This window comes from Kryptolebias marmoratus, unplaced genomic scaffold (assembly GCF_001649575.2).
Source record: "Kryptolebias marmoratus isolate JLee-2015 unplaced genomic scaffold, ASM164957v2 Scaffold30, whole genome shotgun sequence".
In the NCBI taxonomy this organism is placed as follows: Eukaryota; Metazoa; Chordata; class Actinopteri; order Cyprinodontiformes; family Rivulidae; genus Kryptolebias; species Kryptolebias marmoratus.
Genome location: NW_023665764.1, coordinates 34809 through 58412, shown reverse-complemented (window position 1 = coordinate 58412; position 23604 = coordinate 34809). Strand labels below are relative to the sequence as shown.

The window sequence follows — 23604 nt, the reverse complement described above, 5'->3', positions numbered from 1 at the left end:
AGGGTTTTATTCTCAGTCACAGGGTTTTATTCTCAGTCAGAGGGTTTTATTCTCAGTCACAGGGTTTTATTCTCAGTCAGATACGGAGAGGCAAGGCCAGCAGCCCCAGCTTTTTGTTGACGGTCTCTACCTCATTTAGACGGAGGGTCAGGCGGAGATTCTCTGTAGACATATCTTTATGAGAATCAGAGACTGGATCAGTCTCAGCTTCAGCAATAATTTAATATTTTTATTCTTGGGGTCAAAGTTTTCATTCTCAGGGTCACGTTTTTTTTTTATTATTGCAGTCAGGATTAAACGTTTTACTCCCAAAACAACAGACAAAACAAAGGAAAACAATGTGTTGTTTTGTTGTCGTTTTTAAGTAAAAAGGACCACCTTGTAGACGAAGTCATCAGGAAGTCCAGATGTTCCACCGGATGGACTCATGTGTTTGATGCTTTCAGTCGTCACACCGTTATCGCTGATGTTTGTAGGAGAAATGATGTCAACGTCACGATCATCATCACCTTCATTACTAGAAGCAGGTTCGATTACAACGGAGGGAATCGGCATCTTCTCCTGCAGAGAGCAGCGGTTTTACAAATTAAACAAATTTTTTTTGTTTGAATAAAGAACTGAAATTTACCTGAATTTAAACCCTATACATGAAAATAAAACAATCATTTGCTATAGATACAGGTTATTTACCTCTCGGACAGCAGAATGCATTTTATTAAAATGTATTTTTCACCTTGTAGGATTCAGTTTTAAAATTAAAAAGTTTTCTTACAAACTTAATAAATCGCTAAAACAAAAACATTTGTTTTAATTCTGGGATTACTATTTCCTTTTTCTAAACAACACTATAACACAACAATATTTTTATTTCATTCTGACTTCAGGTGATTTTTGTTTTACTGAATGAAATTTTACAATTCACATCATGGTGAGAGATATTTACCGACAAAGCTGCTTCACCCAAAGATGTTTTAATCTCTTCAGCAGGAATCTGTGGAAATATATATATATATTAAATTAGAAAATTTAAAATTACTTCTTTTAACCCAGTTTTTCCATCGGGTTAGAGTTATAATAATAATAATAATAATAATAATAATAATAATAATAATAATAATAATAATAATAATAATAATAATTTAAGCTGTAAGCAGCATTGGGCGGCCCTCGCAGCTCAGCGCCGCTCCGGGCTTGCGACCGCGGGAGCTCTGGTGACCGCTGTCTACGCTCTCGCGCCTTTCCTGCACCGTCCACTAGGTGGCGTTTTCAGCAAATGTCCCAAATTGCTTTCAGTCCGGATCGGTACCAGTCTTGTGCCATGCTGTGAACTTTGACCTTCCTACGTCAAACGGTTGAAGAATTAGAGCACATTGGCTCTTGTGACCTTGACCTTTAACCTTGTGAACTTGAAGTTAAAAAAGCTGATACTTGACCCAAGGGGAGTCTCGTTGTAATGTTTGACCTACCTACTTTGCACCGTTTCAGAGTTACAGTCACCCAAAAGTCCTTAGTGGGCGGGGCTTAAGTGTTGTCATTAAATTACCACACTGTTGCACACAGTGCGGTAACAACACTTAAGCTCCGCCCACTGTGTGCAACAGTGCTCACTGGTGATGCACAAAAAATCTCATGCAGATCCGATGGGGTATCTAATAATAATAATAATAATAATAATAATAATAATAGGTTCTGTAATGATCACAGAATGAAGAGTCAAAATCTCAGAGCATTAAATGTTCATTTATAAAACAAAACAGTTCAGATTTTAAGCCAGATAGCTTCAAGACATAACATAAAAAAGTTAAAAAAAAATGTTTAAGCTTACAGCAATTTACTTTCATTTGCTAAATCAGTAGAATGAAATATTTTAAAATAAAACTGTTATTGGCAAGTTATTGGTAGAAAAATGGAGCAAAGTAACTTAACTGAACAAGTTCTGGATCTTAAAAAAGAAAATTAGATGTAAACACATCTGACCTCAAATAAAACAATTCAATCTCAAAATAAGATGTTCATTAGGTCAGGCTAATAGAATTCACTCTAAATGAAATGTTTAGTTCATCAGCTGAAACAAAATGAAGTTTCTAACTGAAAAGTTATTTGGTTAACAGAATTCAGCCTCTGAATGAAGAGCTAATTAGCTCATAGGTGAAACAGAATAATAAAAATAAGAACTTTCTAAATAATAATAATAATAATAATAATGACGATGATGGTGAGAATATTTATATCATTTAGTATGATAATTATGATGATATCAATGATAAGGATAGCTCAATAATCAAGAATGGAATAATATTGATGATGAAGAGGAAATCATTATTTAAATGTGAATGATGTTTATGATGAAGATACTATCAATGATTAAGGATAATATGTCAATGATTTTCTGCAGGGGTCGCCACAGCGAGCAAACTCGTACGGAGTATTCAAATATTGTTTTACACCAGATGCCTTTCCTGTTGCAACCTGGGCTCAAACCTGCAGCCTCAGGATTATGAGACGGTGGCACTGACCGTCGAGCTCCCACAGCCAGTGAGGACGATGATAATCATAATGTTATTGATCATAATAATTATCACAAATGATATAAATGAAGGGGATAATATCAATGCTTGTGGTAATTTGGAGGAGGATGCTAATGAGAATGATATTTATGATTATGAGGATCATGACAGTAATTATATCAGTTATGAGGATGATGAGAATCATAATATAAACAATAAAGATCATCAATTGGAACACTCACATCTGACTTCTCCTTAAGATTGTCTGGACATTTTGGTTTTTCTTCTTCATCAACAAGAGGAGTTTCATGTTCCTTGACCTCAGCAGCTTGAGAACCTTCTCCTTCCACTGGTGGATCCTCACCAGGTGGACTTTTAGACTCCTCTGCTCCAGCAGGGAATGCTGAAGGTATATCTTGTTTATCAACCATTTGTGTCTCTGATGCTTCAGGAGTTTCAGTCGATTCACTTTTAACTTCGCTCTTTAGGAAAAAAAAAAACAACTCAGTAACTCTTAAATGTTTGGATTCTCCCTCTGAGATGTCGCCTTTTTTATCTGTGCTAATTTATCAACAGCATCTAAGTTGAAAAACTTTGGTTTAGCCTTAAACCAGCTTCTAAACTGCCTCACACTCTGTAACACAATCTATTCTGAAGTTTTTAACCCGAACCCTCTCACTCTAACCCTGCAGTCATAAATCCTGCTTCAGCCCTAAATCAATTCATTTTTTTCCCCAATATAGTCAAACAAGATTTTTCAAAAGTAAACCTAAAAACAGTGAAATCACTACTTTCAATTTGATGTTAAAATCTTATTTTAAATATTTACATGATTATGTATTAAAATAAATATGATAGAAACCAAACTCTAACCTAACTATGAACATCTAAAAAACATAACTCACCATTTTATCAAATTCTGCAAAAAATGATGGAGCAGAAGTATCCTTTGGACGCATGGAAGAAAAGTAAAGAAAACATGTTAAAAAGACTCCAGATAAAAAAAAAGTAAATACAAATAGGACTAAAGAACAACAACGACGTGACATTAGGGACCATCAGGAGGGGGGAAATAAGATGTTTCTGGGATCATGGCCGACATGCAGGTAGGGTCACAGTTGTTCTATTTCTTGATTATAAAACCTTTTTTAACAGAGTTAAAACAAAGAGATTTTTGGATATATTTACTTTGATAAAACAATTGGAGACAATCAAATTTCCCATTAGCTGAACTGAGCTTTCTGGTTCTAAAAAAGGTGACAAAGATAGTATGTGAAAACAAATAAATAAATAACCTGCTCGCTTCAGTCTTTCACATATTTTCTCTACAATATGTTCTTTTTAAACTACCTATGAAAACCTATAAAATACAATGGTCACCTAAATTACAACTCAGTCATTAACATTAACATAAGTCCATGGGATGTATGAGTTCAAATGAGTTGAAAAGACTTTTTATATGTGAAATTAGCTAAATTCAGTAATTTCACTATGAGCAGAGGATATTAGGAAATATACAGTGCTGGTATACATTGATTTAGGACAGGACAATTCTAAGTTCAACAGAAGACCACTGGACCTCTTTTTGTTCATCAGTGATGCTTCATCTGTCATCTGAAATACTTCTTCAGTTCTGAATTTAGTTGTGAGATGAAGTTTTTAAGTTCTTGTTGGAACAATCACACTGAGACGGTTGCTAGAGTTGAATAAATCACTGATCCACCCATCCATCCCGTGGGTGGTTTTGTTCATTGTCCCATGTGAATTGTTGACCAACTACCCCAACATAAGGGTTTCAGTCACATGTTTTAAAGTGGTTATAAAATCATTAGGGAAGAAGAATCTAGGTTGCATTGGCAGTAAAACAGAAACTTGATAGGACCGCCTCTGTTTAAAGTTGGTCTTTCTCGTTTGACATATATGGCTTCCTTTTTTCTCTAGTTCAGATCAGTGAGGCCATTCCTCCCAATCACTCGCTTCCAGGTGAATACATCATTGCCCACATAGGCAGTGAAGGAGACTTCAAGAAGGTGAGGTAATCTAACCTGCTGTTCGGTGAATAAGCCCAAACAACAGTCACTGCTTTCCCTCCTGCAGCTCAGAGAGGCAATGCACTCATTTACTGGAGGAAACTTCAACACTGAGACAGGATGCTTGTAAGAAACCTTACACCCTCCAAACACCTCTCTCCCTGGACAACTCCAGAGTAGGAGAGATCCTAGCACCTCACCAGGAGTTGGTTTCCAGAACCCAAGCTGTGCATAGAGGTTAGCCCAACTAAATGTAGTTGACATTGCACAACCTCAAACACAAGCTCCAACTTCTTTCCTGTCAGTGAGGTGGCATTTCACAAACCTAGAACCAGTTTATGACAATAGAAATCAGCATGCCTTGGTGCTGCTTAAACCTCATGTGCCACTTGGTTCAAACAGCACCCAACCTTGTTTATTTTCCTTGCAGGTGGTAGGTCCATTGGATGTGGTTCCCTGTAATTCTTTTTGGCTTCGCCCAGCCAACCCCCAGAAACTAAGGCTTAACCACCAGGTGCTTATTGGCAAGCTTTCTCCATGGCCTGTCTCCAGGAGAGTGTCCCAGTTTCTCTATTAAAGATGTAAGAAACATGTTCTCTGTAGTTTTCCTTAATCAAGGAGGAACACAAACGTATCAAAACAGCTACTCAGACCTGTGAATACTATAACTAGGCATTTATCAAGTCAGCCAGGAAATCTGAAAAACACTCTACAGAACTGAATAGGGAGGAAAATAAGAACAGGTGCAAAAATATTAACCATTTGTATGTTGCTGAAGTATCTAAGAAACTCAGAAGAATTTTCTCCATTTCAAACCAAACAGGACCCTCAGACAGAAGCTGGTTTACGCTAAAGATAAAACGCAAACTTGTGGCGGTAATGTATGCAGTTAAGTGCAGCGAGGAATGTTCAAACCTCTACAGAAACTAAACAACTTCTGCATAGATGCATGGACAAGCGCAGGAAAACCAGCTCTTTAGGACAATATTCAGTTGCCCAACTACATCTCAAGGGTAAGAGACACTCGGAGGACAGCTATTTCCTATTCTGGACAGGGAAGGTAGATGGTTTGATAGAAGAGTTAAAGAAGCTACCAGTCTATGACAGGAAAGTGGAAAAAACAAAAACCAGAGATTGTTGTTTCTAGTTTTACCCAACAATGACAATGCACAACCACTTTGAAACTCTTCACACGTTGGACTAGTTGATCAACAACTCTTAGGGGACAATGAACCAAACCATTCAAAGGACTGATGGGTGAGTCAGAGATTTATCAGACTCTAGCCATCCTTTCAGTGTAATTGTCCCAACAAGAACTTAAAAATCTGCAACTCCTTACCCTAAATCAGAACTGAATAAGTCTTTTGGATGAGGGGATGAAAAGATTTTGAAGCACAAGAAACAAATTCCATTATCTTCTGTTAAACTCTTAGAATACAGTAAAGAGGAAGAGATAAGGGGGGAAGAGCTCAGGCTAGGATTCAGGTTTTAGGAATATTAATTTCCTAGTCTGTGTAAGGGTAAAAAATAGAAAGGGGATTTTAGTATTGACCTTCAGTCTAGTCTATGCTAATCTATCATACTGGAGAAGGGAGAAAGGTCAGTACCTCTTCCTTTCCTGTATCTAGCTCTTGGTACAACCTTCCAAATCTCTGGTTTGCAGCCTCATCTTCCGACATATCTGATTTTTTGGGTTCTTTGTGAATTCTGGGCATGATAACTTCTTTATTTCCTTCTGGTGCAGTTCCATGGATGGACTTTAGTTGAGTGATAGAAGAGCTGAAGGTACAGCGGTCTCTAACATCCTGAAAGGATGAGTTGTTGGACTCTGTACCTTTAGTCCCTGGGGAGGCTTCTGGGTACTTGTCGGCAAAGGGGTCTGAATCCAACCCACTTCTTCCATTTCTGGGTATCAGAACACCACCGTCCAAACCTAATGTTTCAGTTGATGGACCAAATTCTAACCCCCTTTCTTTAGCTATAACTGGATTAGAATCAAATCCACCTCCCCCCTGTGACTCTGCAAACGGGTCAGAACTAAACCCAGCTCCTCCCTGTGACTCTGCAAACGGGTCAGAACTAAACCCAGCTCCTCCCTGTGACTCTGCAAACGGGTCAGAACTAAACCCAGCTCCTCCCTGTGACTCTGCAAACGGGTCAGAACTAAACCCAGCTCCTCCCTGTGACTCTGAAAACGGGTCAGAACTAAACCCAGCTCCTCCCTGTGACTCTGCAAACGGGTCAGAACTAAACCCAGCTCCTCCCTGTGATTCTCCAAATGGATCAGAATCAACTGCAGAAGAATTTGAATTGCCTGTTCTGGCAGACAAATCTCTTTTTTCTTCTTGCCCTGCAAGGTCGGATTTAAGGTTAGTCTCAGAATAATTTGAGCAATCTGATGTCAAATCAGTTTGTTGGTGCTGATCCTTTTTGTCCCCCATGTCCAGCTCTGGGGAAACTGGTTCTACTGTTTGAGAATGACCTACTGCTACATGTCTCTCTTCTGATGTGTTTATTGGGGCTTGATTTTCAAATGAAAGTTCATCATCGGCACTTATCCAGCCTCCACCCTGACCACCATCACCCCACTCTTCAGCAGTCTCATATTCAGACCCAGATCCATCCAGAGACCTGGACCACTTGTCTCCTCTGTCTTCTGTACTGTCCTCTATCTCTTCCCCAAACTCATTGGTGAAAATAAGTCCTGGAGTAGATTTCCTGCGATCTCCCTGGCTCGACCTGTCACTGTCCAAATCTAGCCATCCGGTCTCCTCTTTACTGGCTGCAGAGTTATGAATGTTGTGAATGAATGAAGTTTCCCAGCTGCTAACCTCATCTTCCACTGCTTTGGGCTCACTGTCCTGTGAAGAAGTAATTGCATTTCCGCCTAACTGGAAACTCTCAGACTGGTGCCAGCCTTGACCAACACCCTGAACACTGCCATGCTCCCCTTCCAGCTCTTCAGCAGGAACCTCTTGGGCAGCAGCATCTTCATTCGTTGGCATTGAACCAAAATCAGCTGACCAGTCAGCAACAAATCCTGCATCTGCAACCTGCTTAGGAAAGACAGAAAATTCTAAATTAAAAAGCATACAAGATAGGCAAACTCTAGGCAATCCCTTCAGCCTCAGTTTTTACATTTCAGCTCTTTCAGATTCCCATTCTGACACAAAGTTCCTTGTTTTTATGTTGCAACACTAAACTTTCCATTTTCTAGCTATATTTATTGTAATTGTACATTTTAGTGTTTGGATTTAAACTTTCAGATTTATTGTTTAAAAAATGCACAATAAAATTACATTGATAATTCTAATAACATTATTATTAACTTGACAAGAAAGTTTAATTCACACCCAGCAGCCATAACATTATGACCACGAACATGCAAAGTAATTCTGTGACAACTTTATTGCCTTGTTAGAAAAACCCTGATCATGCATGCTACTTCCAGATTTTCCAGACTAGTTCCCTTAAGCGAAACAATAAGAACTCCACAAAATCCATTCAGAAATGGTTTAAAATACAAAAGATCCAGAGGGCCCTCCCAAACCCAACATATACAGACGCCATCTAGGGGAAAGGTTTAAAGAACAGAGGGACCACAGGGACAACAGATATATCTATTATTATATATCTGTTAGCCCACCCTATAAATATTACCACCAGCCGCCCCTGATTATATGGATAATTGGTATATTTTGCATTCTTAACCCTCCTGAAGCCCTTGTAACTGAAGAGAAGATGAGAAGCCCTTGTATCTTCAAGTCAATTTGACCTGAAGACCACAGGATGGTTAAATCAACAGGTGTTAATAATATCTTCAATTTAAGTAGGTGGATTAAGAGTCCCATACTAAGGTAACATGAAAATTTAAAGAACTGAACAGTGTCAGCTTTTGCACATTTCTTTCAGTACTTACAGGCTGAGAGGCTTCAGCATTAGCCTGGTAAAAACAACAGAAGATGATTTATATTAGCATCCCCAAACTCCACTGACCTGTTATATTTAAATAATTACATTCAGCAACTCTAACAATAAGAACTTCTGTCAACATAAAACAAAAGTATTGATTGTTTATCTCTGAGGTTTTATAGGGTTAAACTTAAACTAATTTAAACTCTGAAAGAAGTTACTTACCGACCACATGTCCCAAGGTACAGCTGTCTAAAACAAACAGAAAACATGTTGTTAATGTGGAAAAGAGGGGATAAAAAACACATTTCAAACTCATGACACCAGCAGGGAGGATAAAGTAGAATTTAGGCTATGTAAAGATTTATTCATATTATCTCAATTATTCTACCGAAAGAAAGAAAAAATGAGTCACAAACTAATAATTAATTGATCAGTAGATCAGGAAGACCGTCATGATTCTGTTACCCATCAGAAGCTAAATAAATGTATCCATCCATTCTCTGCCACTTATTCATGGTCAGGTCACTGAGGCCGGTGACACACTCCAGCTCCTCCTGTGGGATCCCAAGGTGTCAGAAGATACAGCAAGTTCTGGGTCTGCCCCAGGCATCCTAATCAGACCTCTGAACTACCTCAGTGGGGGGGGGTTAAATATTTATTAATGGTAAACTCAAATGTGCGTGCTGAGGTGAGGAGATGAGGCCCACAAGCGTCAGGAGGCAGCAAGGAGTGGAGGAACAACGCCAGACAGGAAACAGCCAGTCCTAAATACTCTGTGCTCCAAATCTGCAAATCAGCAACACCTGCACAGAGGAGGAGCACAAAGACAGACACACAACACCTGCAGCCCAGCCCACAAGGCCCAGGGCCGTAACAAGGGCAAAGATCTGGTCCATTGTTTCATGACCAGGACCAAAGCCATACTGCTCCTCCTGCATCCAAGGTTCAAAAATTGGGCGGAGTCTCCCTTCAAACACTCCGAAGTCAACTTTCCCAGAGAGGCTAAGAAGTGTGATACTTCGATAGTTGGAACATACGCTCCAGTCCAACAATATACTCAGTCTGGGTTGGAAATTAATGAAATTAGATGAAATTGCTCCTTTGTTTGTTTAAAAAAAAGTAAAAAAGGGCAACTGATATCGACCACGAGAAGCATCAGAACAATGAGACGTGCTACCTCTCCCAACATTAACACAAAAACAAAACCTGTCGTAATCTCCAGTTTGAACACAATACAAAACGACCTGACACAATGCATAGATAAGATGTCCCACATGAAAAGAAAGAATAGTGAATAATAAAGCCAAAAAAGGTACCACGAACTAAAGGAAGTTTGATTGTGCTACATTCACCAGTCTGTGTTCTTTTAAAATAAAATAAGTGAAATAATTATTAAACACACACACACACATATATATATATATATATATATATATATATATATATCAGTACCTCTGTGTTTTACATAAGACACTGATATCGTAATCTGCTGAGTAAGTATTGTACCCATTGCTGTAACCAGAGACAAACCCAGCACACAACTAATATTATATTACTGAAGTGTAGATCTCAGCTGCCGACACACTGACCAATATGAGCTCCATCATGTCCTGAAATTAGGCTATCTCCAGGTCCAATTTCTTCCTAAGTTTCTTATTGACTCCAAACCAGGTCTGCATCTTCAAACTTATTGGTCTGGTTGTTTGACATGGTGATGTGCAGAGTAGCTGGGTACCAGAGGCTGAATTAACATTAGAAGTCATAGTCCTCACATTTCTTCCTCAAAGTGTCTATGCAGCAAATAGTTTTCCCATACTGGCTTGCATGCTAGTTATGTTCATTAACCGCACTCTCAAAAACACAAATAGTTCCATTTTGCAGAGTGACTTTTTTCTCAGTGGTTTTAGAGCAGCCACCACTTTCATCTTGATAATTTGGTGATTATTTCAGCTCATATGGTATCTATCATTACCTTGATGCTCAGCAGCATCTACTCATGAGCATCCAGCTTCTCGGTGAAGCGTGGCTCCAAGGTCTGGAGGCACAGCCCTCCTCAGCCAGTCCTGACAGAAACTTGACATTAATCCAGATATGGCTCTGAGGATGTAGAGGTTCTGATAACTTTTTGAACGTGTAGCCATGGCAAGCAATGGACAGACTTTAAGTGGTATGTAAGGATTGGGTTTTGTTTTCTTTTGGATTTATTTTGCACTTGTTTCTTTGTCTGTGTCTTGTTCCTTGTGCCTCAGTCAGTATTCACTTCCCCTCTGTTTGCCCCTGCTTGTCTGCCACCCCATCTCCACCTGTCAGTTATTGTAATCACTCACCGGTGCCCACTTCCCATAATCATCCTCTGTGTTTAAAACCTGGTCATTTTCTCTATCACCCCGCTGGATCATTGTTGTGGTTTTCGTTCTGCTCATTGTCTCGTCTTGCCATGCCGTGTTCCTTTGTTTGGATTTTTGTTATTGTTTGTTTTTGCTGCCACGTCAGCCCTTTTGTTTTATCTTTTGTTTAAGTAATAAATTAGTTTCTTTTTAGAGATGATTTTGCGTTCTGGGTTTGTTTCTGTCTTCCCTCGTCATGACATGGTAATTAAAATACATTATAATAACATTCCCCCAGAGCTGTTGCAAAACCCAACGTACTCCATGCATGTTCACTGAAAGCCTTTTATCTACCCCCATTCCTGATTGGTTCCAGAATTTTGTCCACCCAGTGTCCTGAGTAGTTCTAGAACCCTGTACAGAGTGGCGCTGTGACATTTAAAATGCAAATGATTTATGTAGAAGTTTCAGTGTTCAGGTCGTTTTTAGTCTGTTTTTATTAGACTCAGAGTGAGTCAGCGAGATCTCTGTGGTTCTGGTGCCTGTTAGTGAGGAGTACCTGAGGTATAGGTGAGACACTTTCATCCGGCTGGAAAGCATCAAAGTCGAGATCGAGGAGAGATTCTCCTGGTCGCTCGTTGGGCTGTAGACAGAATAAAAACAGTTAAATGGATGATAACTCAGTGCACATCAGCTGTATTTGTTTTGTTTTGTTTTTATACCAGTGACGGAGATGGAGCAGGTAGAAATTCTCCACCAAACAGGTCAATAATCTGCTCTTCTGCCACTTCTTTGGTGGGTGTGACTTTAGGTGGAGGAGGAACTGGTGGTCCCTTTTTCAGCTGCCAAAAAACACAGCATTTGGTTACCACATGAGTTCAGATAGAACTGAATCTGACAGTAGGGGATCTGGTCTGAAGATGTGTGTTGGGGGGAGGGCCGTCTCCAATAAACACAAAAAAAATGCTTCTGTTGACCATCAGTCAGGATTTAAACTATTTCAGTATGGAGAGAGAATATCGGTTCTTTTTTCTGCATTCCTATAGCCAGCAGTAATATAGATATTTTACAAATCTGTAGTTTATTAAATATCCTCCTGACTATCAGGAAAAAAAATAATGTCCAATTACATTTTTTTAATTCCCCAATCTTTGTAAGGTAATTAGCCCCACCCCTTCACATTTGGTTTAACTGAAAAGCCCTAAATGTCCTCTGAAGATAGCAAAAGGAGTTAATTCAGTAGTATGCAGTAGGTGGGAGATATTCAGGTTTACAAATGTCCTCCACAGAGGACAAATTTGAATTACTGGTAGTCAGGAGAATATCTGCTTAATTAATAAAGTGAAAAACTAAAACAGTTAATTTGAATGGTTGTATATAGGACTTTTAAATACTACAATGTAGTTTTATTATATCACTGTTCTAATAAATTTGAAAAAAGCAAAATGAAAAGACGTAAGCAACTAAACAAATCATCTACAGGAAGTACTGCCAAAACTACAAATATTAAAAAAATGACCAACTACACACATTCGAAAAAGATGAGTACTACAATTGTCTCAAACATTCAGAATGAATGTTTCTGTCCAGCTGGTGTGAAGTCAAAGATATTCATCAGCTTTATGGATGAATCACTGAAAACCATCATGTGACTGAAAGTCCTCAGACTTTCATTAATCTGAGATTGCAATGAGGATGTGAAACTGATCACAAATCAAGAACAGTTAATCAGTACAGATGTTAGCTGCGACCACTGCTGGATACCATCAAACAGACAAACTTCTGTTATTAGCAGATATTCTGGAACAAGGTCTTGGCAGTGTCACACATTATCAACAGGAAACTTACAATAAGGTATTTATTATTCAAGCCTAATGAGACTATTATGTCTACATGAATACTTAGACATGAGTAGAAAACTGCAAAGTAAATAAAACATATCTGTATTAGGGACCTAATTTAAGTTACATAAATGCTAAAAGCTGCACGTATTGAAACCTGGGCCAGAGGTCAGCTGTTTCTGGTAACTTCCATGACAACAATTTTTCTATTTCAACTGATTCCCAAATAAACAAAGGATTGAGTTTGACAGCCGTGAGAGATTTATCAAACATTGGAGCCCTGATGTCATGGAGCTTTTTAACTACCTTGGCAACCTCAGTTTTGGACGGACCCATCCCAAAGTCCCCAGACTCAGCTTCCTCCATGGAAGATGTGTTGGTGGCATTGAGAAGGTCTTTGAAGTATTTCTTCCCCCACCTGCCAACATCACTGGTTGAGGTAAACAGCCCCCCACCTCCACTAAACACAGTGTTGGTAAAGTGCTGCTTCTCCAGCCTCAGCTGCCTGACTATTTACAAAACTCTTCTTGGAGTGATCGAGAGTCTCTATTTAAGGCCTCAGCAAACTCATCCCACGTCTGATGGAACCTCTGCCTCATCAACAGCCAGGGCTGCAGCTCGCTTGGCCGGCTGAAACCCCTCAGCTGCCTCTTAAGTCCTACCCGCTAACATGACTCAATAGGCCCCCTTCAGCTTGATAGCCTCCCTCACCCAGATTGTTAGCCACCAGGTTCGAGGATGGCCACCATGAGAGCACCAACAACCTTGCAGCCACAGCTCAGGGCAGTCGCCTTGACAATGGAGGTGTGGAACATGACCCATCCCAGCTGATGTCTTCCATCTTAGCTGGGATGGGTTTGAACCTCTGTCTGAAGCAGAACTTAAAGATCTTTCTGATGAGTTCTACTGCCAGGCGTTTCCAGGAAACCCTCACTACATAGTTAGACTTACTTCAATGCACAGTGTTGGTTTTGGAACCAATCTCCTTGAGAGGGGCTGGACCTTATTCCACTCTAGAGTTGCCCATGATGAGATGTGCCAGGCTGGTATGGGCCTACCTATAGCCCCCCGGCTAGGATGGACTGGGACTACAAAATAGACCTGGAATTTGACTTGGCCAGCCCACAACAATTGGTGTGCAGAAAGTTATAAACGCCTGGTGTGTATATACACTGCCTGGCCAAAAAAAAAAAGTTGCCACCAAAGAAAAAGGTTACACCCTCTATTATTTCATTGGACCTCCTTTAGCTTTGATTACGGCACACATTCGCTGTAGCATTGTTTCAATAAGCTTCTGCAATGTCACAAGATTTATTTCCATCCAGTGTTGCATTCATTTTTCACCAAGATCTTGCATTGATGATGGTAAAGTCTGACCTGCACAAAGCCTTCTCCAGCCCAAAGATTCTCAACGGGGTTCAGGTCTGGACTCTCTGGTGGCCAACCCATGTGTGAAAATGATGTCTCTCACTCCCTGAAGCACTCTTTCACAATTTGAGCCCGATGACTCCTGGCATTGTCATCTTGGAATATGCTCGTGCCATCAGGGAAGAAAAAAATCCATTGATGGAATAACCTGGTCCTTCAGTATATTCAGGTAGTCAGTTGACCTTTGACCTCATTCTTTGAGCTCATCCTGTTGCTGAACCTGGACCTGACCAACTGCAGCAACCCCAGATCATAGCACTGCTCCCACAGGCTTGGACAGTAGGCAACACTTCACCTGCCACTCTTCTTACCCTGATGAGCCCATCACTCTGGAACAGGGTCAATCTGGACTCATCAGACCACATGACCTTCTTCCATTGCTCCAGAGTCCAATCTTTATGCTTCCTAACAAACTGAAGCCTTTTTCCAGTTAGCCTCACTGATTAGTAGTTTTCTTAAAGCTTCACAGCTGTTCAGTCCCAATCCTTTGAGTTCCCTTCACATTGTGTGTGGAAATGTTCTTACTTTCACTATTAAATGTAGCCTGAAGTTCTACTGTTGTTTTTCTTTGATTTGATTTCACCAAACGTTTAAGTGATCACTGATCACGATCATTCAGGGTTTTTTTCCGGCCACATTTCTTCCTCAAAGACGATGGGTCCCCACTATCCTTCCAGTTTTTAAGAATGTGTTGGACAGTTCTTAACCCAGTTTTAGTAGTTCCTGCAATCTCCTTAGATGTTTTCTCTGCTTGATGCCAATGATCTGACCCTTCTCAAACAGACTGACATCTTTTCCACAACCACAGGAAGTGTCTTTCAACATGGTTGTTTAAGAAATGAGAATCAGCTCACTGCACCAGCTGGGGTTAAATAACTTGTTTGCAGCTGAAACGTAATCACCCATGCAGTAATTATCCAATAGGAGGCTCGTACCTGTTTGCTTAGTTAAATCCAGGTGGAGACTTTTTTTTTGGCCAGGCAGCGTGTGTGTATGTATATAGACACACACACTTATATTAATACTTGTATAGTGTTTTAAACCTACAGTGTATACCTACAGGGTGTTTTCCTACTTCTATACTATAATCTACGATAGTTGTTCCATTTTAGTTTATTTCATTTTCATTTTGTTTTGAACTGCACAACACAAACTGGGTATTTATAACAGCAGCCAGCAAGTAATTTTCTGTCTCCCTTTTTATACTTACTGTATCTGCTTGTGGAAATTCCTGTTCATCTTTCTGTCCCTCATCAGTACAAAAGGATCTGCCATGCTGAGGCTGTGCATCTGTCTGGCTGTAACCTTCTACTGTGGGGCTGCTGCTTACTTTACAGACGAATATTTCTGTTAGTTTGTGACATGTAGTTGCTTCGACCTCTAAATGTTGCAGTTTTTTTCCCCTCACCCCCCCTAGCACCAGCCTTTTCTTTCACTTTTTTACCACTGATATCCATGTTTATTCTGATGATTGGGAGGAAGGGCTTCTCTGATTTGAACCCAAGTGTTGTTCTGTTATTGGACTTCTGTGCTAGTCACAGTTTGTCCATGACAAACACCGTGTTCGAACATAGGAGTGTCCATAAATGCACAGGACACCCTAAGCTGCAGATCAATGAGACTTTGTAGTTGTGTCATCTGATCTGCAGCTGTATGTTTAGGACACTCGAGTGAAGAGAGGAGCGGAGCTGCCATCTGTTCACCACCTGCTGGTGAGTTGGATCAGATGGTGTGCGAAGATGCCAGACAGACCCGGTAGACCCAAATGTGTAGTTAGTACTTCTCAACCTCATACACAAGCTTAGGTTCCTACCCCACCCGAGAGGTGGGGTACATGTCACAGGAGCCAGCTGTACAAGTCTGATGCTGAAAATCCTTCATCCTTTTACATGCTACTGATGTGACAAGTATGGTTATAAAAGTTCCCAGAAAACTGAAAGAATAAAAAGGTTCTTCTTGTTTCCCCATTTAAGTGTATTACAACAATAATCAAAAAACTTTCAGATGGTTTCTTCTTGGTCATCCTGAGCTAAAGGCTAGTACCCCAATGAGATTGTGTCCTTCATGTTAAAGCTCCTAAATCATGAAACCAACTGTTCTCACATGACAGGTTCCAATCCAGCTTGAATAAAAGTCTTATTGTTTTTACTATTATTATATATTCCTTTTATCAATTGGCTTTAATGGGTTTCTTTTTGTCTTTTGAGCTGTTTTAGTTTCTTCTTTGCTACTTTAAAGTACAACACTTTAATGCCAGTCTTTTTAAAATAGTTTAGAAACTAACTTTACCTGACAAATAATTTAATACAATATTAAGTTCCTAAAAGAACCTTCTTTAGGTGTTAGAAAAGATGTGATCAGCCTCATTGTTTCATTACAGCTCATTAATATCAGGATTGGTGTTAGGATTAAATGTTCTACAAACTGACCACAGAACATTCACAAGTATGGACTCAGAAACACAGTCTGAACTTGAATACTAATGGCACAAGGATGTTAAAAAGTCATGTTGAAATGGACACAAAGACGACACAAAACTTCAGTTTCATGTTGACTCACCAATTACCAGACAAAAGTGAGCGGAAAGAAAGAAAACAGTCACAAAAAGTTACTGTAGAGTTCAAACTCGTTGACCTGAGAAACAAACAATCAATTTCATTGTGAGGTCCAAACAATCAGACCAGAAAATAACCCATCAGTTGTACCTAGGGGTCCAAACACTCAGATCTAAAAAAAAAAAAGTGGATGTCTTCTGTCAGGGACTAATCTAATCAATTAGTTAATTTTCATCAGTATTTGATCTCAATCACTGTCTTAGTGATCACTTATCCTTTGTTGTCAACATTTCATGTTGTTACTGGAATCGATGTGGATCCAGGTGGGATGTGCTCATCTGAACTCAGGTTTACCTGTGTTGGGGATTTGGGCCGTGGTGGTCCAGGTGAGATGGGGCGGAGCATGTGATTGGAGCCAGCATCTGGACTCTCAGGTGGACTCTCATCTTCTGGTGGTGATGGAGTTCTGGCAAGACGCAGTGGTCCAGAATCACTGAGGAACCAGACAGAAATTATCCAGAGGGTCTGATTTCATAATGTACTTGAACATATTGTTTTATAAGAAGAAATTAATTGACTGAAATTGGATTTAAATCTGGATGTGAATTGGATTTATGATTTGAACTTAGTTTATTGTTTTGCTAGTGCTCTGAGACGACTTTTTGACTTTTGTTGCAATTTGGCAGTGTATAAATATACTGAATTGAACTGATTAGCTTGTTGGTGTCAGACAACATAAAACACACCTTTAATAGAGCTGTTTCTGATAGAAACCCAACACAGTTTAAAATTACTTTTCTTATGTTTACAGATTTTAATGTTTGAGAACAAAGGAAGTCAATAGGATTGCTGGAAGATCAAAAAACCTCATTGGTCAAACAGAATCTCTGAGATATCTGAATAACTTTAGAGTTTGACTCATTTTAAAGATTTAGGAAATTTAAATTACCTCGGGGCTCCTTGGATGGTGAATATTTTGTCAGAATGTTGTTCTCCCAGCTTTGTCATGACCTCATATAGCTCCCTGCATACCTGGAAGGTTAAATTAAACAACTGGTTCCGTTTGAATGTTCAGTTGAAGATTTCAGAGACACTAAAAACAGATAATAAACTCACCTGTGAGATCTCTCGATGAAACCTTGCCTCCAGAGTCGTCACACTCTTAAAAGTGCTGATGTAAAAACCGACTCGGCTGCAGAGAAGAAAAAAAATATTCTGTTCATGTGATGAAATCCAATACTGTCTGGAATAAGAGAGATTTACACAAACTGTCAGGAGGAACAGAACAGTTCAGACTCCTGTAAACTTGGAAGACTGGGCTTGATATACGGTACCATGGACATAAAGTTCTTTACCTCAGTCATAATCCAGAATCTCAATCTAATTTCCAGAAATGGTAAAACTTTAACTAATGAATTGTCCCATTTCAGTTTAATCTGAAACTTGTTTAATGTTAGGGTCTGAACCTAAAACCCTGACCCAGGACCTTTTCAAAACCTCTGACAGGTGTGTAATTGAACCCACTAGTCCTATAGACTCTACAGAAAGCTTATTCAACATTCTTCCCTTGGGCCAGATAAAATCCATCCAGTGGTTCATGAGTTATTTTGGTCACAGACTGACACACAAACAGACAGGCAACCCTAACCCAGGCAAAAAACATTATCTACCTTCACCTTTTCAGTAGAATGCAATAATTAATGCCTGTGATTCTCAAATCCACAGTAATTTTTATATATGACAGACTTAAAAATAAAGTTTTAAAGCCCTGTTCTACAGAACCTCTGACAGGCGTGTGATTGGACTCACCGGTCCCAGAGAGTCGGCAGCTCATCCTGCAGACCGACGTCCAACTCGTCAAAGACTTTCTGAGCCTTTTTCAGCTCCTCTTCTGCCTGAAAACAAACATGAAGAAATTTCACGTCTGAAATTAAAACATCTGAAAAGAGACAAAAAAACAGTTGAACATTTGGTTTCTGACCATTATCAGATAAGCAAACTCACCTTCATCACTTTGCGGTCGTTCTTCATCCCAGACACCTGCAGAGTTTCTAAATGATGACGAGCGCTGTCATAGTCAATGAGTTTCCGACTTCGTTTTGCCACACGCATCTGAAATGACACGTAGTCAGTTTTCTTCTACATTTCTGTTTTTTATCTGTTACAGAAAATAATGTTTTTACCTTGAGATCTGGAAACTCTTGCAGATATGCATCCAGGTTCAACAGAGTTGAGTCCACCAGCTTGTTGTGGAAGTCTTCCCACAATGCATCACAGTCCTGCAGGAAACACGTCATTGTGTTGATAAATCAAACCTCAGTTCACATCAGAACATGAATCAGAGGATCTGTGACCTCTGACCTCAGATTTCCATGGTGCAACCTAAATTTTGTCTTGATAGATTTTATTCTCTTTAAGTTCTGAAGAAATGTTTTAATCAGATGATAGAGTTAGGTTACCTCAATAACAGGCCCAGGAGGGAGAACCCAGATCTCCCTCCCTCCTCTGGACAACCAGAAGTCATCCTAATCAGATGTCTAAACCAACTCAGGTGACTCCTTTTGATGGTGAGGACCAGCAGCTCTGGGTTCCTCACTTCATATCTAAGGTCGAGTCTGGCCCTAATATGAATGAAGCTCATTACAGCCTCTTGATTCTGTGCTACAAACATTTTGCTGGTCTAGACAAACTGTTTTAGGACATGCTAGCCACAGCCAACTGCCTAACTCTTGGGGACATAGAATTACCTTTTTTTTCCTGTGAGCAGCAGGGATTTCCAGGTCGTCTGCATTGAGCTGTGTTCAGAGGTTCAGCATTTTATGGAACTTGCACTCAGGACATGTAAGAACCATTTCTAGAGCTTTCTTGGATCCAGAACCATAAACTGACAATCAAGTAGTGAGAAACTTTCTTCAACATAGTCAGAACTTTCCCTGCTAATGGGTGTTATGGTAAAGTGTACCCATGAAATCATTTTAGAATTATTTTAGATTCATAACAACAAGGCCCATTTTTGGGACTGTGCTTTTATTTCCTTGATTATTTTAAGTAATCACAGACAGATGGACATTTTTGAATGAATTCTTGTATGACTGACCTTCCCAATAGTCACAATGTCTTCCTTGCCATGCCAGTCCGGTTCATAGACTTCATGCAGAGACTGAGTCAGATTGATAGAGGCCTGCTGCATTCCTGAGAGACAGAAAACCTTTTTCAGTTTACCACCATTATCATTACCATCCAAAAATATTTTTAAAAATCACTGGACTTCTGTTCTGTAGTAAAAGGCGTTTCATCTTCAAGGTCTCACATCTTTATGTTTTTTTTACCATAGTGTTCAGAAGTGATACATATGATACATGAGACCCTGAAGACGGACCCAACCAGCACCTACAACAAGAAGGTCACAGACCACCTGCAAAAACTTGAAAAGGACAAAGTCATCAATCGATCATTTTACCGCAGATTATATCCGGGGGAACACCGTTCAGACCCACCGTCAGCAGCATGAACTTACAGACAGATTTTAGCTCCTCCTGCTGGAAACACCCCATCACAAAGAGAACTCTGTGGTTTTTACCAACAAAGTTCAACATTTGAAGCTAGCTCCTTGTATCTTTTGATGTCACTTCTCTTTTCACTTCCATACACGCATCAGAATCAGTGGAAACCATCAGAAAATGACCTCAACATGATAATGAGCTAAACAACAGGACCAACTGCACCCCAGACCAGGATTCTCTTTTATAAAACATTGCATAGGATTCATACAAAAAAGTGTGCGTACGACACAGAAAATCCAGATTTATAAAACCGTGTGCACGCACACCAGCAAGCACTTTCCCTTTCTAAATCTCACCTGTACCTAAAAGTTTGGGCAACACGTCGTTCCCTCTATTAATTCAGTGAGTGGGACAGAGAGGACCAAGGCTGAGGGGACGGAAAACTGGTCAGATTTTAGGCTGGAGGCAAATAAGAGACTAACCGGCCACCACCAGAGCATGTCAGCCACGGGGTGAGGGCGTACCTGAACTGACACCTTTTGAAAGAAGGATGGCCTCCATACTTGGAGAGACAAGCTTGAGTGGAATTGTGTCAGAAAAGGAGAGAGACACTGATTGGGCTGAGACCACAGATGAGCCAGGGGAAGCTCAGTTTAATTTATATTATGTGTAAATCAGAGGTAAAAGCACATTCAATTCAAAACAACTTTACTAATCCCAAAGGGAAATTAAATGTTGTTGTAGCTCATAATCCTGGTTTTGTAAAAGAGTTGTTGTAGATGCTGATGGCTGTGAACAGGAAGGGTCTCTTGTAGCCGTCTGTCCCGATGCGTCCTCGATGCTGGTGTCTTCAAAGAGCCCCACCAGGTGAGCCTCGCTGGCCTCCTGCAGAGCCATGACGGCCGAGCTCTGGAAGCGCAGGTCGGTCTTCAGGTCCTGGGGCTAGACCAGGTGCTAGAAGGGCAGCTTCTGGATGAGCAGCTCGGTGGACTTCTGGTGGCGGTGGATCTCCCTGAGAGCCACGGTCCCAGGTCTGTAGAGGTGAGGCTTCTTCACTCCGCCGGTGGTCGTGGCGCTCCTGCAGGAAGCTTTGGTGGCCAGCTGCTTCCTGGGAGCTTCACCTCCGGTGGACGTGTGGGCGCTCTGCTTGGTTCTGGCCATGACTGGACTTCAGGGTTCTTCACATTTAACACTTGTTGTCATGGTTACGCATCATAACAAAATGTCCAAAAGTATAAAGACTTTAGTAAAAATCCAGTCCATCCTGAGGACACAGAGGCCGGTCCATCCTGAGGACACAGAGGCCGGTCCATCCTGAGGACACAGAGGCCGGTCCGTCCTGAGGACACAGAGGCCGGACCGTCCTGAGGACACAGATTGGTCCATCCTGAGGACACAAGAGTCCGGTCCGTCCTGAGGACGCAGAGGCTGGTCCATCCTGAGGACGCAGAGGCCGGTCCATCCTGAGGACGCAGAGGCTGGTCCGTCCTGAGGACACAGAGGCCGGACTGTCCTGAGGACACAGATTGGTCCATCCTGAGGACACAAGAGGCCGGTCCGTCCTGAGGACGCAGAGGCTGGTCCATCCTGAGGACGCAGAGGCTGGTCCATCCTGAGGACATAGAGGCCTGTCCGTCCTGAGGACACAGACTGAGCGGTGTGGTGTCTGCAGCTCAGTCCTCCATATTGGAGAAACAAACAGCTTCTCCACAGACACATGGCTCAACCCAGGAGAGCAGATCTTCAGGACTCAGCTGAGCTCCTGCTCCTCAAGGAGAAGGGACACTCTTTGGAGGACCACAGTGTTCAGATGTTGGACAGAGAGGGGGGTGAAGGAAGACATCTACGTCAGAAGAGAGACACCAACTTTAAACAGAGGAGGTCTCAGATTTCAGCTTTCTAAGACCTCCAACATGAAGCCTGATCTCCAGTCAGTTTCACTCTAATCAACACCTTCATTTAGGTGACAAACATCTCTCTGTCAGGAACACTGAGACCCTAATGACCCTCAGGAGGGAGGGGAGGGAGATTAATCTGCATGTGAGTTTAACTGCATAAATGGAGCATCTTCTGCAGTTTAAAGCTTGGAACTCCACACTGTCCAGTTCTGAACTGAGAAAACTCCTCGGATGAAATAAAATAAAGTAAAATGTTTTCAAGAACAAGAAAAGAAGTCCTGTTGTTTGTTTCGTTTTTTTTAAAGGGATCTGACATGTCCTGGATGACTGAGAATCTACACCAGATCATAATCATCATTTGATAACTCCTGTCTTTTGGTTGATTCTCAGTCATCCAGAAAACTGAAAATTATTCCACAAACAAGGCAACTGGACTTTGTTTCTGTCAGTAAAGATGTTTTGCTTTTCATTCAGGGAGTTTTTTGTAAGTGTGAATTTTAAAAGCTATGAACACAAAACTTTTTTTTAAATTATTTTACAAAAGCTCTTCAGATGAGAAACAAAACATCTTGAACAACAAAAACAAAGTCCAGCTGACTTGTTTGTGAACCTCATAGGTGGTATCACATACTGGTTCTAGGAAAGACTGGGATGATCCATTATTGATCAGTTACCTTTAATGGCAGACATGTAGGCCTTCATCTCCCTCTGCAGACGCGAACCTTCAGACTGACAAAACAAACAGGATGATAACAGATGAACAACAAGTTAATAATAGTTTACAGCTGAGCTTTCATGTTGCTGAAAGTGTAGGTGACGGTTTATCTAATCCTCCAATTATTCAAACCTCACCTGTTGTGAACAAAAACACCCAACAGGTTCCACAAAGTCATTCTTATTATTTATCCAACATAAACAAATTGTTAAAGCTGTGAGTGAAAAACTGGTTCCTCAGGATCAGGAGCTGCTGATCAGATGGGTCGATCTGCTGCTCTGCAGCTCCAGGTGTGTGTTAGCACAACACCAGGGTGGAAAGACATCAGCAATGACCTCAGAGAAGAAATCTGGGAAGGGTTAAAGGTCATTTACAAACTATTTGGAGTCCATCATTCTACAGAGAAAAAAAAATATTCACAAGTGGAAAATGTTTAAGACAGCTGTCAATCTTCCCAGGAGTGGACGTCACAGCAAATTCACCCTGAAGGTCAGACCGTGCAATGCTCAGAGAAATGAGCTCCATCTTAGACTCTACAGGCCTCAGTTAGCAGGTAGAAGGTCAAAGGTCATGGTTTGTATGAAAGCCTCTTCTCTCTAAAAACAAAATGGCAGCTCAACTTAGGTTTGGAAAGTTTCATCTGAAGGAACCAGGAGACTTCTGGACCAGAACCAGACCAGAAAACAGATGTTTACCCAGAATGCACTGCAGCTGTCAGCACGGCGGTGGAGGGCTGATGGTCTGGGCTGATTCTGGAGCCAGATGTGACAAACAGGACAATGATCCCAAACACAGCAGAACGGTCCAGAACCAGAACCTCAGAGAGCTGAGCAGAAACCAATGAGCTGAGAGTGGGCCACAACTCCTCCACAACCAGGAACCCAC

At 40.8% G+C, this 23604-nt stretch overlaps 1 protein-coding gene across 4 annotated transcripts in view; it reads right to left on the bottom strand.

Annotated features, from left to right (window-relative positions):
- The window catches only part of amph (amphiphysin), a 30682-nt gene that overhangs the window by 3959 nt on the left and 3119 nt on the right, over window positions 1–23604 (bottom strand). The window contains exons 3-19 of one of the 4 annotated variants that reach the window (XM_017440603.3): window positions 22679–22733; window positions 19701–19795; window positions 18787–18882; window positions 18608–18715; window positions 18413–18498; window positions 17720–17795; window positions 17553–17635; window positions 16958–17096; window positions 11502–11621; window positions 11339–11422; window positions 8675–8701; window positions 8457–8480; window positions 6145–7593; window positions 3413–3454; window positions 2750–2989; window positions 944–991; window positions 379–561 (exon numbers count right to left, since the gene is read on the bottom strand). In XM_017440603.3, coding sequence (XP_017296092.1) covers window positions 379–561; window positions 944–991; window positions 2750–2989; window positions 3413–3454; window positions 6145–7593; window positions 8457–8480; window positions 8675–8701; window positions 11339–11422; window positions 11502–11621; window positions 16958–17096; window positions 17553–17635; window positions 17720–17795; window positions 18413–18498; window positions 18608–18715; window positions 18787–18882; window positions 19701–19795; window positions 22679–22733 — 2955 coding nt within the window. The remainder of the gene's footprint in view (window positions 1–378; window positions 562–943; window positions 992–2749; window positions 2990–3412; window positions 3455–6144; window positions 7594–8456; window positions 8481–8674; window positions 8702–11338; window positions 11423–11501; window positions 11622–16957; window positions 17097–17552; window positions 17636–17719; window positions 17796–18412; window positions 18499–18607; window positions 18716–18786; window positions 18883–19700; window positions 19796–22678; window positions 22734–23604) is intronic. The other 3 variants (XM_017440606.3, XM_017440604.3, XM_017440605.3) reach the window with 3 other exon arrangements.